General features: G+C 42.0%; 1 protein-coding gene across 9 annotated transcripts in view; it reads left to right on the top strand.

Moving 5' to 3' along the window:
- The window catches only part of EHF (ETS homologous factor), a 45,551-nt gene extending 43,790 nt beyond the window's left edge, over positions 1–1,761 (top strand). For all 9 annotated transcript variants that reach the window (XM_053284834.1, XM_053284873.1, XM_053284854.1 and 6 more), the window contains one exon: positions 1,125–1,761. In XM_053284834.1, the coding sequence (XP_053140809.1) occupies positions 1,125–1,224 (100 nt within the window). In that variant the 3' untranslated portion in view covers positions 1,225–1,761. The remainder of the gene's footprint in view (positions 1–1,124) is intronic.
- The last annotated feature ends 12,131 nt before the right edge of the window (positions 1,762–13,892 follow it).

Below are 13,892 nucleotides of genomic sequence, written 5' to 3'. Positions count from 1 at the left end.
AATGAACACCTCAGAAACAACAAAACCCAGTACCCCACAGGCTTGTGGGTATGGGGGTGGTTGGCACCCTATGTGCACTACACAACCCCTCACTCTGGGCAACCCCAGTGCCCCCCCAAGTGGAATTATGGGGCTGCTGAAACCTAAACCTCCATTATTCCCTATGGGAGAAATCTTAGACACGTAAACTTCATTAAATCACAACAAATCAGCCCTTTGCCCAATTTCTTTGAAATAATTCTGGAAGTTTCCTTACCCCTTCATCAAATCTTCGTAAACTTCATCAAATCACAACAAATCAGCCCTTTGCTCAATTTCTTTGAAATAATTCTGGAAGTTTCCTTACCCCCACTGGGCACTACCACCCATCACACTCCGCTCTGGGTCATCCCTTTCCCCTTGATTTGAAGCAATACATTTGCTGGAATCTCCATTATTCCCTAAGGGAAAATTCTTAAAGATGTGTAAACTTAAAAAATTCACAAAAAATCAGCCCTTTGCCTAATTCCTTTGAAATTTGGCTGCTAGTTTCCACCCATTGGATGCTACCACCACCACCACCCACTCTTTTTGCCCTGGGACCCTTTTTAAAAATCCAAATCGATTCAGATTCAGATTCGGAAAACTTGGCTACAAAACAAAACAGGGCTGATTCGGATTCAGAAAGTTTGGGTACAAAACAAAACGGGTGTTTCGATTCGGATACAAATCAAAACAAGAAAATTCCAAAATGCACACCCCTACTGGGAAGTATATGTCCAGGATTCCTACTGCATTCCAACAGGCACCAGTGAACAAAGGAGGGAAGTGAGAGCTTCCTGCTACTACTGCTGTTTTTCCCACTGCCATGCTAAATATGTGGGAAGAGGGCAATGGGGCACGTTATAGAGACTTCTTTGGGTGGGGATTAATGAGCTCATTGCGGGGAGATGATCAGAATATCTGGATGATAATCTCAGGAGCACAAAAGTAGCTAAATTGGGCATGGAATAAATGGAGATATTTTCTAATTTGAAGGTGGTAGGAGTTTGCCCATCCCAATTCTGAATTGATCTAGTGGGAGTTCACATCATTGCTAATGATAAATTTCAAATACATGTGTTTTCATTATTTCTTTTTAACAGATACTATTACAAACGAGAAATTCTTGAGCGTGTAGATGGTCGGAGATTGGTATATAAATTTGGAAAGAATGCTCGTGGTTGGAGAGCAAATGAGAACTAAAGACTACTATACAAAACTTCACTGTCAGGAACTCCTAGTGGATGTAAATATTTCAAAGACAATTTTCTTTTATTTATGTACAAAAATTGGAGGGAACAGGCATAAATTTACTTCTAATGGGAAGAAGGAAAACTATAGTTTATTGATGTTAAAATTATTTTATTTGAAGTATGTCCTTCTGTGGGGAAAAACGTACACAGTTTTCTGTGACCTATGAGAGTGCTGTATGATTGTGTTTAGGGATATGTATGCCTTTCGTGTGAAGACTTTTGAAATACTGTATATATTCCAGGAGAAATGTGATTTACAATAATGCTGTGAGAGATGCATGTAATGGGAGGAAATCACAGGGCATTACTTTTTTTACTCAGGAGCCTGAAAACAAGGTGTATTGCTTTCTGCATATGAGAAAAATGAGAATTTGTCTCTTATCTCTGTGCCAAGGCTGTGTGAGGAGATTTGCCAGCTAAAATTATATTAAGTAAATGTAAACCTGTGGACTATGGCTTTAGTTTGCCACTTACTGTTGTGCCCTTCCTCCAAACAAGGTGTGAGCATCTACATTGGCTTTGTCTCGTTTTGTGACAGGAGTTTAGAAATGGAGTGGAGACAACTCATTCAGCTTTTGAAGGGAAGACTGTTCAGTTGAAATAACTGCCATATGACTATGAGGATCCATTCTTTCAGTTAAAACATTTTAAAAAGAGATTTTCACTTGTTTGCCACTCTTGTGGGTGCTGTTTGTGCGTAGGTACCATTCCTCACTATGCCCTGCTTCACGTCGTGGTTCTCCAGGTCAGTGGTGGCAGCACCTGAGGTGAGGCCCAAACCCTGCCTTTCCCAATGACACTGATGGGGGCCAGCCTCCTTTCCAAACCAACCTGTTGCAAGCTTTGAAAGTGGGGCAGGGGGCAGGGAGAGTGGAAAGTTGCTAGCAGCCTCCTATATCTCCTCAGGCTTCTTTCAAGCTTGGTAACACTGAGGAGAGGTGCTTGCAAGAGTCAGATGGATCCTGAAGAGCTTCTCCAATAGTAACAGTGGTGAGCCTCTTGCCACTCTGCTGGCACCCCAGTAATTTATCACCTGAGTCAAATGTCTCACTTGGCCTCGTGAACAGACTACTCCTGCTCAAGACTGTGGTTAGCTGTCAACTTGACTGGTACTGGGGGATCAAGGACAGTAACTGTGCAGGATCCCCTGAAAAAGTCTATTTTATAGTAAAGCGAACTGTGTAACTATCAGTTTCAAATCCCTATTCAGATGTGAAGGTCACTGAGTGACAAGTCACTGTCCTATTTCTCATGGATTTAATGAGGCTGAAATGTCACTCTTTGCAAGAAAAGCAGAGAAATATAACAATATACATTTTTGGTATATGTGAAATGACAAAACACTATATGGGTCAAATACTATATGGGTCAAATATGGGTGTGAAATGACAAAACACTTTATGGGTCAAATACTCTCTTTCTAGTTAGATTTGAACTATTTCTCCCTGGGGTAATAGATCTGTGTCTGGGCTGCACTACTTAAGACTTCACGAATTTGAATGATTTATTTTTTAAAATCTCTCCAAATACTTTTCTCTCTGACATCTAGTCTTCTATTTTCATGGATGTTTGGTATGGAAGAACATTGTCATTTGAGTCCTTGCCTATGGTCCACACACAATTTATTACCTCAGGATAAACGAGGCTATTGTCTCAAGGGCTAAAATTAAAGGGTCAGCGTCTAGCTCATCCATGTTTGCCCATGTGATTTAGATTCAATCTTGGTTCAAATTTCAGACTTTTCTAATTAAAATGTAAAGTTGCTGATTAAAATTTTGATAATCCAGTTACAATATCCTTTGCGAAACAAAAAACAAAACACACACACATAGGATAGCAGCACACATCAGACATGCATCAGAAAGGCAACACCTCCTCCTGCACAGTTTCTGCCAAACCTGTCAACAGCAATCATACCTATGTGACATTTTTTACTTTACCTAAGTTGGGTGGAGAAAAATCATAGAAAAATCACAGAAAAATCATAGGTAATCATGATAGTCCATTAGAAAAAAAAAATTCAAAAGCCACAAGACTAAATATATGATCTTATAAGTGTCTTAAGAAGGAATACAGGATGGAGTTTGCTTAAGTCTTGAGTAAGGGTGTGCACAAACTGAGTTTCGAGCACTGGTTCGACGCCGCAGGGAGGGGAGCAGGGAGAAGGATCTTTAAGAAAGAGGAGAGCAGGTCCATACCTGCTCTCCCCGCCACCCCATGCAGCTTCCTGGTGTGGGCACCATGTGCATTCTGGCGCTGCTCACAGGTACTTCAGACGAGCACTGCTCCAGCAGGAAGTTGCATGTGGTGGTGAAGAGCAGGTACTCTCCTCTTTCTTAAAGCTCCCCCTCCCCTCCACACGGTGCCATACCAATGCTCGAACCTTGGTTCGTGCACACCCTTAGTCTTGAGTCCACTTAACAATTCCTGTGTTCCATTTTAGGATATAAGATGTAGAAGTCATTCAAGGCTATTTCACCATACCCAGCGACTCCACCCTCCTTTTAGACTTGCTTATCATACAGCCTGATGAACATCTCTGGAGAACTCAAGATTTGCTTAAGATGTTGTGTCTTTTTGGTTTGTCCTAATTATTTGATTGTGACTTAGTTACAGATGAAGTAATAAGGCTCCAGTCTTTAGAGCAAGCCCTTTTCTTATTGTGTCTTTTTCTTGACTGAACATTTGGTTTTTTTTCTACATATGATTTGTTTTTTCTCCATAAGGTACTCCCCGGCTCCCATGTTTCACTTTACATCTCCCATCTAATTAATTACTGTTACATATACAGCACTGTTGTGTGCCTTCAGAAGTAACATTGTAGCTGTGTAACAAGTGCCATATATTGGGGATACACATTTGTAGCCATTTTGGTTCCAAAGAATAAAACACAGCAAATGGGTAGGTAGTATGTTTAATGAATCTGTTCTTCAGTATAAGAAAAGTAATGGAGTCTTTTTTCAGGAAAAATGAGAATGTAATTAAAGCAACCTTAGAAATCATATACAAAACTGAGAAGGCTGACAACCCTGTCTTGAAAACCCTCATCTGACTGTATTAGCTGCAGTCCTTTCTGTTACTTTCCAACCCCCCACCCCACTACAGTCCCTTGCTTTGGCAGTCATGGAAGTAATCCATTATGACTGATGTTGCTATTACATTTTGTCAGGCAAGGACACATAGGTCAAATAATAACTACTTATAATTATGCCATCTTGTAAAAGCTACTTCTTTATTAGAACCTAATGGGAAATGACAACATTATGATACTTACAGCACCACCATCTCCACCATTTTGTTTTGGAGGAATATTTTGAAAGGACATTTCAATTGCCCTTATTGTATATATGTTGTATTAAATGTATAACATTATTAAATGTCATACATTTAATAATGTAATACAACATGTGAACATTTTAGGCCATGCATTACTGCCTTAAAATGGCTCAATGGTAATTCTCTCTCCCGAATAAGCCTGGCAACTATAGCTCTGTGAGAGGACTTAGGGACCCTTGCAGAGCGATGAGAATTCTCACCACTATACTATAATTCCCAGGATTATTTGGGGGAAGCTATAACAGCTGAACTGGCTATAACACCAATATGAAATTGTAGTGTAGTGTAGACATGCCCTTAGAAGAAAAGTGTATGAGTGATATCTAGGAATTATTTTTTCTTTTGGACTAAGATCCAAGTCCTATACAGATGATATTTTAAAAATGTACGTGACTACCACCATCAAAAGCAAGTACAGAAGCAAGTTCTGCCCCCATCCCCAGCATGTCAATAACTCTCCCTCACTCCTCCGCCTGTGTTGCTCATGGTTATGACAGATGTCTGAAGAAAGACATAGTGATGGTGGGCACTTCCATGTCTGGCAGCCTGGTACACATCAGGCTTTTGGTAAATGTGAGAAGTGAAGGAGGGGGAGTGAGGGGCAGTGACTGACACACTGAAGGGCAGGACTTCCACACTCACTTTTGGCAGCTGTACTTGCGTACAGCTTTTTAAAAATGTCTTTATAGGGCTCCAGTGATCCAGTGCACCCTATAATATTAATCCGAGATAGGGAATAATAGATTCAGATTTTTCTCACTGGCTCAGATGCAGTCTAAGCACCAGAGCTTCTCATGAAGTGTTACTACTGCTGTGATGCAGACTAGTGCAGCTCTGCTGTTTGTACAGTGTGTGTGATTTTTGCTGATCTTCCCTGGCCTCAGAAGTGCTCTGTGTGATCCAGAAGTAGGTCCCTGAGAGTTGCACAGTCCTCAGGGACCTACTTCCAGGTAGCAAAAAGTGCTTCTGGAGGCAGGGGAAATTGGCAAAAATCACACCCCTGTGGACATGCACTCTGCATTAGTGCAGAACACAGCAGCAGTGCCCACACAGGTACTTCCTTCATCTGCATATGAGCCACTATTGTTAAGCACTTCAGAGAGGCAGTTTGTGATATGATTTCATGACTCCACAGATTTGGAAATAGAGGCCAGGTGACATTTGCTCTACTTTAAACTGTCAGTAGATTGTAAAGTACTGTGGGTCTTGCCAAGCACATGCAGTCCCAGGCACCAAAGGTGAACCTTTTACTCATCCCAACCACCAGGATATAATGAAGAGATGATTTTTTTTTTTTAAAAAAAATCAGATTGCTGTTTGAACATAAAGGCATATCTGAGATTGCTCTTTTAATGTGTCCACAGAGAATGGAGTGGTCCTTTTTTAAAAAAGATGTATATTTTACACTAGTAGGATTTGTATAGATTTTTATTGTAGAATAATTTTTCATATGCACAAAGCTCTATATAGGGAAAAATGTATTTATATAGTTGCAGGGAAATCATATTGTTAAATAATTTGTTGATATGCTGTGCAGTTTCACTTATTATATTTTTTGCATATAGTGCAGCCCAGTCCTATGCATGTTTTGTTTTTGTTGGGGGTTTTTCAGAAGCAAGCCCCCCCCCCCAAATTCAATGTGCGTGGGCTTATGGTCTTAGCTTTTTAAGGCACTTCCTGATAACTAACTGTTGGAAAATAAAATATCAAAATGTTTATAGGCTTAACATTCCAACTTTTGTGTTGCTGGAAAATGGATAATCTCAGCTCCTTGCTCCCACCTTCAGTGTTTAAATTTTCTTGCGTGTTTCTATTGCATATATCAGATTGAAGACTGTCACAGAAATGCCATAAAATTTTAAACATCAATTCTATCTATAAATTCTAATTAAAACAATGAATTTGTTTGTTGTTTTTTTTTTAAAAAAAATAATCTGAATTTTCTTCAAGGCAGTTGCTCATGAATGAAGTTAAATAATGATTACTAGACACAATCAGAAGTAGGAAATTGGATGAATGACTGATTGATGATTCACCATCACTAGAGAGTTCAGTAGGGATCTTGTAAGTACTTTAGGAATAGGATGAAGGATTTACTTTCTGCACACATGATACTGAATTAGATTAACCTCGTGATCCTTTCTAACATTATATATCTCCCAGGGCCAAAATAGATGAGATGCTGGGAGATCTGTGATCAATTATCCCATGTGGGAAGGTTTATTTAATCCTATCTCCCTGCACCTTCCATGTCCTTTCTGCAGTGGAAATTGCTCCCTGAAACTGCTGTTAAATCAATGGGGCAGGGAGGGCGGGGAGAGCAATGGAAGTTGTTGAGGTAATGAATTATGTGCCAAATATTTCATATAGATCATTGGGAGAACAAAAACCAGACCTTCTAAGACCTGGTCTACAGCTGTTTTTGATTATTGTGCTACCGAAGAGAGTGCCCCCCCATTGGCAAAGACAGTGCCTTGCCCTGGTGTGTTTACTCTCAGCTCCCCCACACCAAATATTCACCACCCAGGAGCTTCTCCTGAGATGCCTTTGATCCTCTCCACAAGTCCGCGCTCCATATACACACAGCCTCTTGAGGAGGCAAGCATGGCAGAGGAAGTGAGACTACTTTGCTCAACTGACCAAAAGACAGAGTCTCTCGACAACCTACATCTTTATCAATTATCATGCACCTGTCAGTTGTTCCTGTACATAGCTGCAGACTGTTTATTAAGTTTAAGAGAGAAGCCATTGCACATGCCTCTCTCTCAAGTTTTCTCTCTCTCAAGTCATTGCACATGCCCCTCTCTCTCATTTTCTCTCAGGAAAAGGCACAGTTTCCTGGCATCTGAATAATGCCTCTGCCCATACATAGCCTACTTGGCTAGTATCTCTGTTGTCCCTCTCACTCAGACATATGCACACAAGTGAGTAAGTGAGGCAGAGCCAAGTGGAGGAGGTTTTTTTTAGAGCAGCAGCTCCTGCTGCTGCAACCAGAATCCAACCTGGGTGTAATTTGAAAACAAAAGGCAAAAGGAACTTATTTTTCACATAGTAGGGCAGTTCACACAATTATAATTAGCTTTCCCTACTCTAATTTGGGAGTGGAGTGCACTCTTGTTTGCAGATCGTCTTTGTGTTGGAAGCAGCAGCTGGGTAGGAGAGGTTCATCTTACCCAGCATCTGTGCCCGGCTGATGATTGAGCAAGGATGAAAACCTCTCCTACCCAGCTGCTACTTCCCACATGGTCACTTCCTCCCTCTCTGACCTTGGTTTTAAGTTGCAGATGATCAGTACGCGGGAGCACCCTCAGTTCCTGAATTAGGGTAGGAGGCGTCTCCTACCCTAATTATAATCGTGTGTGTGTGTGTGTGTGTGTGTAGGTTTGGCTTGTCCTCCCATCACTCACTCCTGATAGATGCATATTTGATCATGATTGCTACCAAGTTCTCCTTTTGCTAAGTTCTCCACTTTGTACCATTGATTATTATTGTCATTGTTAATATACAATAATAAATTTCATTTATTTATAATTTTAGTTATAATTTATAATAATAAATTTCATTTATTTACATTTAAAAGTAACGATTCCAGAGTGTTTGCCAGCTCTGAGTAAAGTTATTCCTTTCTGGAGATTTTCCTCTCCTGCCTCTGCCAATATTTTTTCACCATATAAGCAGGCTTGCTTTCAACAATGAAGTGGAGAATGATGCCAGTTCTTTCTTCAGAGACAGTTGTTTTCCCCCCCATTTTCCACTCAGGCAATTTTCAAGTGCTCTGTGAAGATGCAAAAATCTAAAATGAGTAAAATCCTGCTTATCTCATCTAGAATGTATAATAATAATAATAATAGTTGTTGTTTTATTTTATTTTATTATTTTTATTTCAATTCATTTTTCTTCAAATTTGTATAATGCCCCAAACTTTCATCTCTAAGTGATTTATAGCATAACACAAGTGAAAAATAAAAACCTTAAAATAATTTAAAACCACAGTCCATTTAAAAAGCTTGGATGAAAAAACAAGTCTTTAGACACTTTTTTAAGTTGTCAGAGATGGGGAGGCTCTTATTTCAACAGGAAGCACATTCCAGAGTCTTGGGTTGGCACAGAGAAGGCCCTACCCTGCATAGCCACCAGACAAGCTCTGGATTATCTCCAGATTATCTCAATGGATGGTGGGGCTCATGGCGAAGAAGACATGCTCTTAAATACCCAGGTCCTAAGCTGTTTAGGGCTTTATAGGTTATAACCAGCACCTTGTATTTTGCCTGGAATCCTATTGGCAGCCAGTCAGAGGCGTATCTAAGGAAAATAGCACCTAGGCAAGCACTGAAATTGCGCCCCCTGTCCAAACATCTGACACTCATCTTTCAGATCACTTTACCATAATATCAGCTCAAAAATACAAGTCAAGCTCATTAATCTTTTAATATTTCAAAAACTATTTAGCAGTGGACGTAGCCAGACCAAAAAATGCTGGAAAACTACAAATTTCTGTATGCTGGGGCTCATGAAATACCCAAATACTATGTGGAGGAGTACTTGGAAAACTAAACAGAAGTGCCTGTCTAATTCTCTACTATGCATTGTAGCATCACTATTACATAAGTTTTAAAAATCAATGGAGAATTTGACTTTTCCCAGATACTCTGAAAATCATTAAAGGATATGCAGAGTAAACTGTGTCACTGCTTGGAATATATTCTAGTCTTTCAGAAAGACAGTTAAAATGAGAGAAAGAGAGCAATAAACTCCCAGTGGGCCTTAATACTAAGGATTTCACACTGATTCAAAGACAAACTCACCATTAATAGCCATATTATTAAGACATCACATTTAACTCACTTATCACAAGAAGCAAAATAAGAGCAAATGAATACTATTCTAGCTCATAAGCTTCAGCTCAGTATTCACAAGCCCTGATTCTCTGTACATAGTGCCAAACTAAATATGTGTACAGTGACTTATATATATATATATATATATAAAATTACCTGTAGCCCCTTTGGGGGGCTTCCTACAGGCTGTCGGGGGGTATGCAAAGGTTTCCCCTCCCCCCTCTGGCCTCTAAGGCCTCGCAGGGACCATTTGAGCATGTGCAGTGCCCATTTTTTAAATATATATATATATTTTAAAAATGGTCACTGAAAATAAAATGGCTTCTGCGCATGCTCAAATGCATCTGCGAGGCCTGGCATGGCCTAGGGCCTCATAGAGGCCATTTGAGCATGTGCGATGTCCATTTTGTTTTCAGTGGCCATTTTTTTAAATTTTAAAAAAATGGCGCCCCCTTCAAGTGGCGCCCGGGGCATGTGCCCTGCCTGCCTCACCCTAGATATGCCCCTGCAGCCACATTTTTAGTATAGGAGTAATATGGTTTCTTTGAGAACACCCAGATACCAACCTGGCTGAAGCATTCTGTACCAGCTGCAGTTTTTGGACCATGTACAAGGCAGCCCCACATAGTACGAATTGCACTAGTCAAATCTGGAGGTTACACCAGCATATGTACCACTGTTCTGAGGTTGTTTATCTCAATAAATGGATGCAGCTGGCATATCAGCCAAAGCTGATAGAAAGCACCTCCGGCCACTGCCCCAACTTGGGACACCAGTGAGAGGTGTGAATCCAGAAGCACCCCCAGACTGTATACCTGTTCCTTCTGGGGAAGTGTGAACCCATCCAGAATCGGCAGATCAAAATCATCTCCCAAGTTCAAACATTGCACAATAAGTACCTCCGTGTTATCTGGATTCAGTCTCAGTTTGTGTTATCTTTCATTCAGCCTATCACTCCCTCCAGGCAGATATTTAGGGAGTTTATGCCTTCTCCTGATGACGTTATAATGGTGAAATAGATTTTAATATAATTCATATTATCTGAATGTTCTGGACTCAATCCAGGGCTAGTTGCATGTAAACAAGCTGTTGACATGTTATTCAAGGGAAAGAATGTGGATGTGCATCCAATTTATATTCCCAGTCTAGCAAATGGCAATACAAAGCTATTCAAAAGACTATTTACATGTGCAGATTTCCTTATATGGATTGAGATACCTGTTTCAGTGACAGACACAGGCTGGGGTGTGTGTGTGTGTGTATAAAAATATGGTAGCCAAACAAACAAACAATCTGTAATGTTAGCATTTTTGAAAGGGGAAATAAACCTTGTTAATTGTTTGTTTGCTTATTTGATTTATATCCCTCTATATCCCATTGGCTCAAAGTGGCACACAGCATTTATTTTCTAAATATTAATAGCCCTGTCCCCAAAGGGCTCACAATCTATAAAACAAAACAAATTGTTTTGGTAAGAACCAATCTGCCTACTTTCCTATCGGTAGCCCTACAACTTGACTAAATTTGGTCCAAATCGGCTAGGCAGTTCACATGTTAGCCCACTTGTGCCTCAAACATTCATGCATCCACCATCTTGAATCAGGGTGAAGGACATCATTACAAACTATACCACTGAGGTATCCTTAGGAGTCCCTACAGCTGTAATTAATTTGGTTCCAATTGGTTAGGCAGTTCACAAGTTAGCCCACTTGCACCTCAAATGTTTACACATCCGCCATCTTGTTTATTATTTATTTATTTAGCATATTTTAATACCACCTGATATGCACATCTCTATGCGGTGTACAAAATTTAAAACAATATAACCCTTGCTAACTTGGCAAATCCCTTGATAACTTGGCAAAGAGGCACCTTTTAATGTGGTGATTCTCTTTATTTAGCAAGGGGAAAGTAACTGGCCCTATCCACCCCCAGCACAGTACCTCCAGTGACTGTTGCTGGTGTCTATCTTATGTTCCTTTTTAGATTGTGAGTCCTTTGGGGCAGGGATCTATCTATTATTTCTCTGTGTAAACTGCCCTGAGCCATTTTTGGAAGGGCGGTATAGAAATTAAATGAAGAAGAAGAAGAAGAAGAAGAAGAAGAAGAAGAAGAAGAAGAAGTCACAGATTAGAATCCACAAAACACAATAAAAATACCATAAAACAATTACTAACACAAATTATTAAAATTAATTCTAATTAAAAGCCTGTGAAAACACGTGAGTCTTAAGGGCTGTCCTGAAAACAACAGAGAAGGAGATGCTTTTATTTCAGCGGGGAGCATATTCCTAAGTCCCAGGGCAGCCACAGAGAAAGTCCAGTCCCAGGTCACCACCAGACGAGCAACAGTAATCGGAACTCCCCAGAAGATCACAACAGGTGGCAGGATTCATAACAAAAAAGGTGCTCTCTTAAAAACCTTGGACCCAAGCCCAAGCCTTTATTAAGGGCATTATAGGTAATAACCAACACTTTGTATTTTGCCTGGAAACATATCGGCAGCCAGTGCAGTTCTTTCAAAATCGGTGTTATGTGGCCCCCTCGTGTTGTCCTGGAGACCAGTTTGGCTGCAGCATTCTGTACCAATTGTAGTTTCCGGACTACGTACAAAGGCAGCCCCATGTGGAGTGCATTACAGTAGTCAAGGATGGAGGTTACCAGCACATGTACCACTGTTTTAAGGTCATTTGCCTCTAGAAATGGACATAGCTGATGTATCAGCTGAAGCTGATTAAAAAGCATTCCTGGCCACTGCCTCAACCTGAGAAACCAGGAAGAGCTTTGGGTCCAGGAGCACTCCCCAGCTATGTACCTGATCTTTCAGGGAAAGTGTAAGCCCATTCAGATCTAAACCATCTCTTGGGTCCCGACCCCCCACAGTCAGTGCCTCCATCTTATTTGGATTCAACTTCTATTTGTTATCCCTCATCCAGCCTATTACCATCTCCAGGCAGGCATTTAGGGAAGATATGCCGTTTCATGATGAGGTCAACATGAAGAAATAGATCTGGGTGTCATCAGCATATTGATAACACCCTTCACCAAACCTCCTGATAATTTCTCCCAGCAGTTTCATGTAGATGTTAAAGAGCACTGGAGACAGTATGGAGCCTTGTGGAACTCCACACTTCAGTTCTCGCTTTGCAGAACAACAATCTCCAAGCGACACCATCTGGAATGTACCAGAGATAGATTCTGGGTAGGAATAGAACCACTACAAAACAGTGCCACTAAATCCCACTTTCCTCAGATGGTCCAGAAGGATACCATGGTTGATGGTATTGAAAGCCACAGAGAGATCCAAAAGGTGTAGCAGAGTCGCACTCTCTCTGTCAATAGTCAGTTGAAGATCATCCATCAGGCCGACCAAGGCAGTCTCAACCCCATAGCTCACATGAATGCCAGTTTGAAATGGGTCTAGATAATCTGCATCATCCAGAACTGCCTGGAGCTTAGAGGCCACCACCCGCTCAATCACCTTGCCCAACCATGGAAGATTAGAAAGATTAGAAACAGGTCTGCTAACTCCAAGAGATCCAATGCAGGTTTCTGCAAAAGTGGTCTAATAATATTCTCCTTAAGACAAGGAGTCATCCTGCCCTCCCTCAGAGAAGCATTTATAATATTTATCCTATATAATAAAAGGCTAAGTGAGTGGCCGTGGCTTTGGAACGTTGGGGATCTGCGTCCCTGCCTCCCTGGGCTGTTCTGGGCCTGCGCGAAGCGCAGGCCCAGAAGAGCCCAAGGGACACAGGACCTCAGACACCAGTGTCCCACAGCCACGGGCAGCCATTAGCCGGTGTGTGGCGGCGGGGGAAAGTGGCCGAGGCGGCGGCAGAGCCGCCGCCTCGGCCATGAGCTGCGGCACGGCGAGAGGAGGCCGAGGCAACCAGAAGCGGCCGCCCTGAAAAAGGCGAGGGCAATGGCGGCGGGGGAAGACCGAGACGGGGGACAGGGAAGCTGGGCGAGGTGGCGGTGAAGCCGCCAACGAGGCCCCTGCCCGCTCACAGCCGTTGCCCCCGCCTGCTCACCCGCCCTCCCAGCTGCCCAAAATCACCTTCCCCGCTCCCCCCCAAAAAAGATTAAGGGCCAAAATGGCCCATGAGAAGGTCGCCGCCCCCGCCTATCGCCCTCCCGCCCACCCAGCTGCCGAAGACCACCTTACCCGCTCCAGCCCGAGGGAAAAGAGAGGAGCTCACGAGCAGAGCTCCTCTCTGTGCTAAGTCACTGCTCAAACTGCCGCTATGGACGCAAAGGATGCCTATTGCATCCATTGCGACAGTATGGGCAGCAGCTTAACACAGAGGGTAACTCTGTTCCCGAGTTCCTCTCTTCTCCTTCGGGCTGGAGCGGGTAAGGTGGGCTCCGGCAGCTGGGTGCGCGGGAGGGCGATAGGCGGGGGCGGCCACCTTCTCATGGGCCATTTTGGCCGTTATTCATCC

The sequence above is a fragment of the Hemicordylus capensis genome, chromosome 1, assembly GCF_027244095.1.
Source record: "Hemicordylus capensis ecotype Gifberg chromosome 1, rHemCap1.1.pri, whole genome shotgun sequence".
Classification (NCBI taxonomy): domain Eukaryota; kingdom Metazoa; phylum Chordata; class Lepidosauria; order Squamata; family Cordylidae; genus Hemicordylus; species Hemicordylus capensis.
Note: the sequence above shows the minus strand (reverse complement) of the source record. Positions and strands in the feature narration are given on the sequence as shown.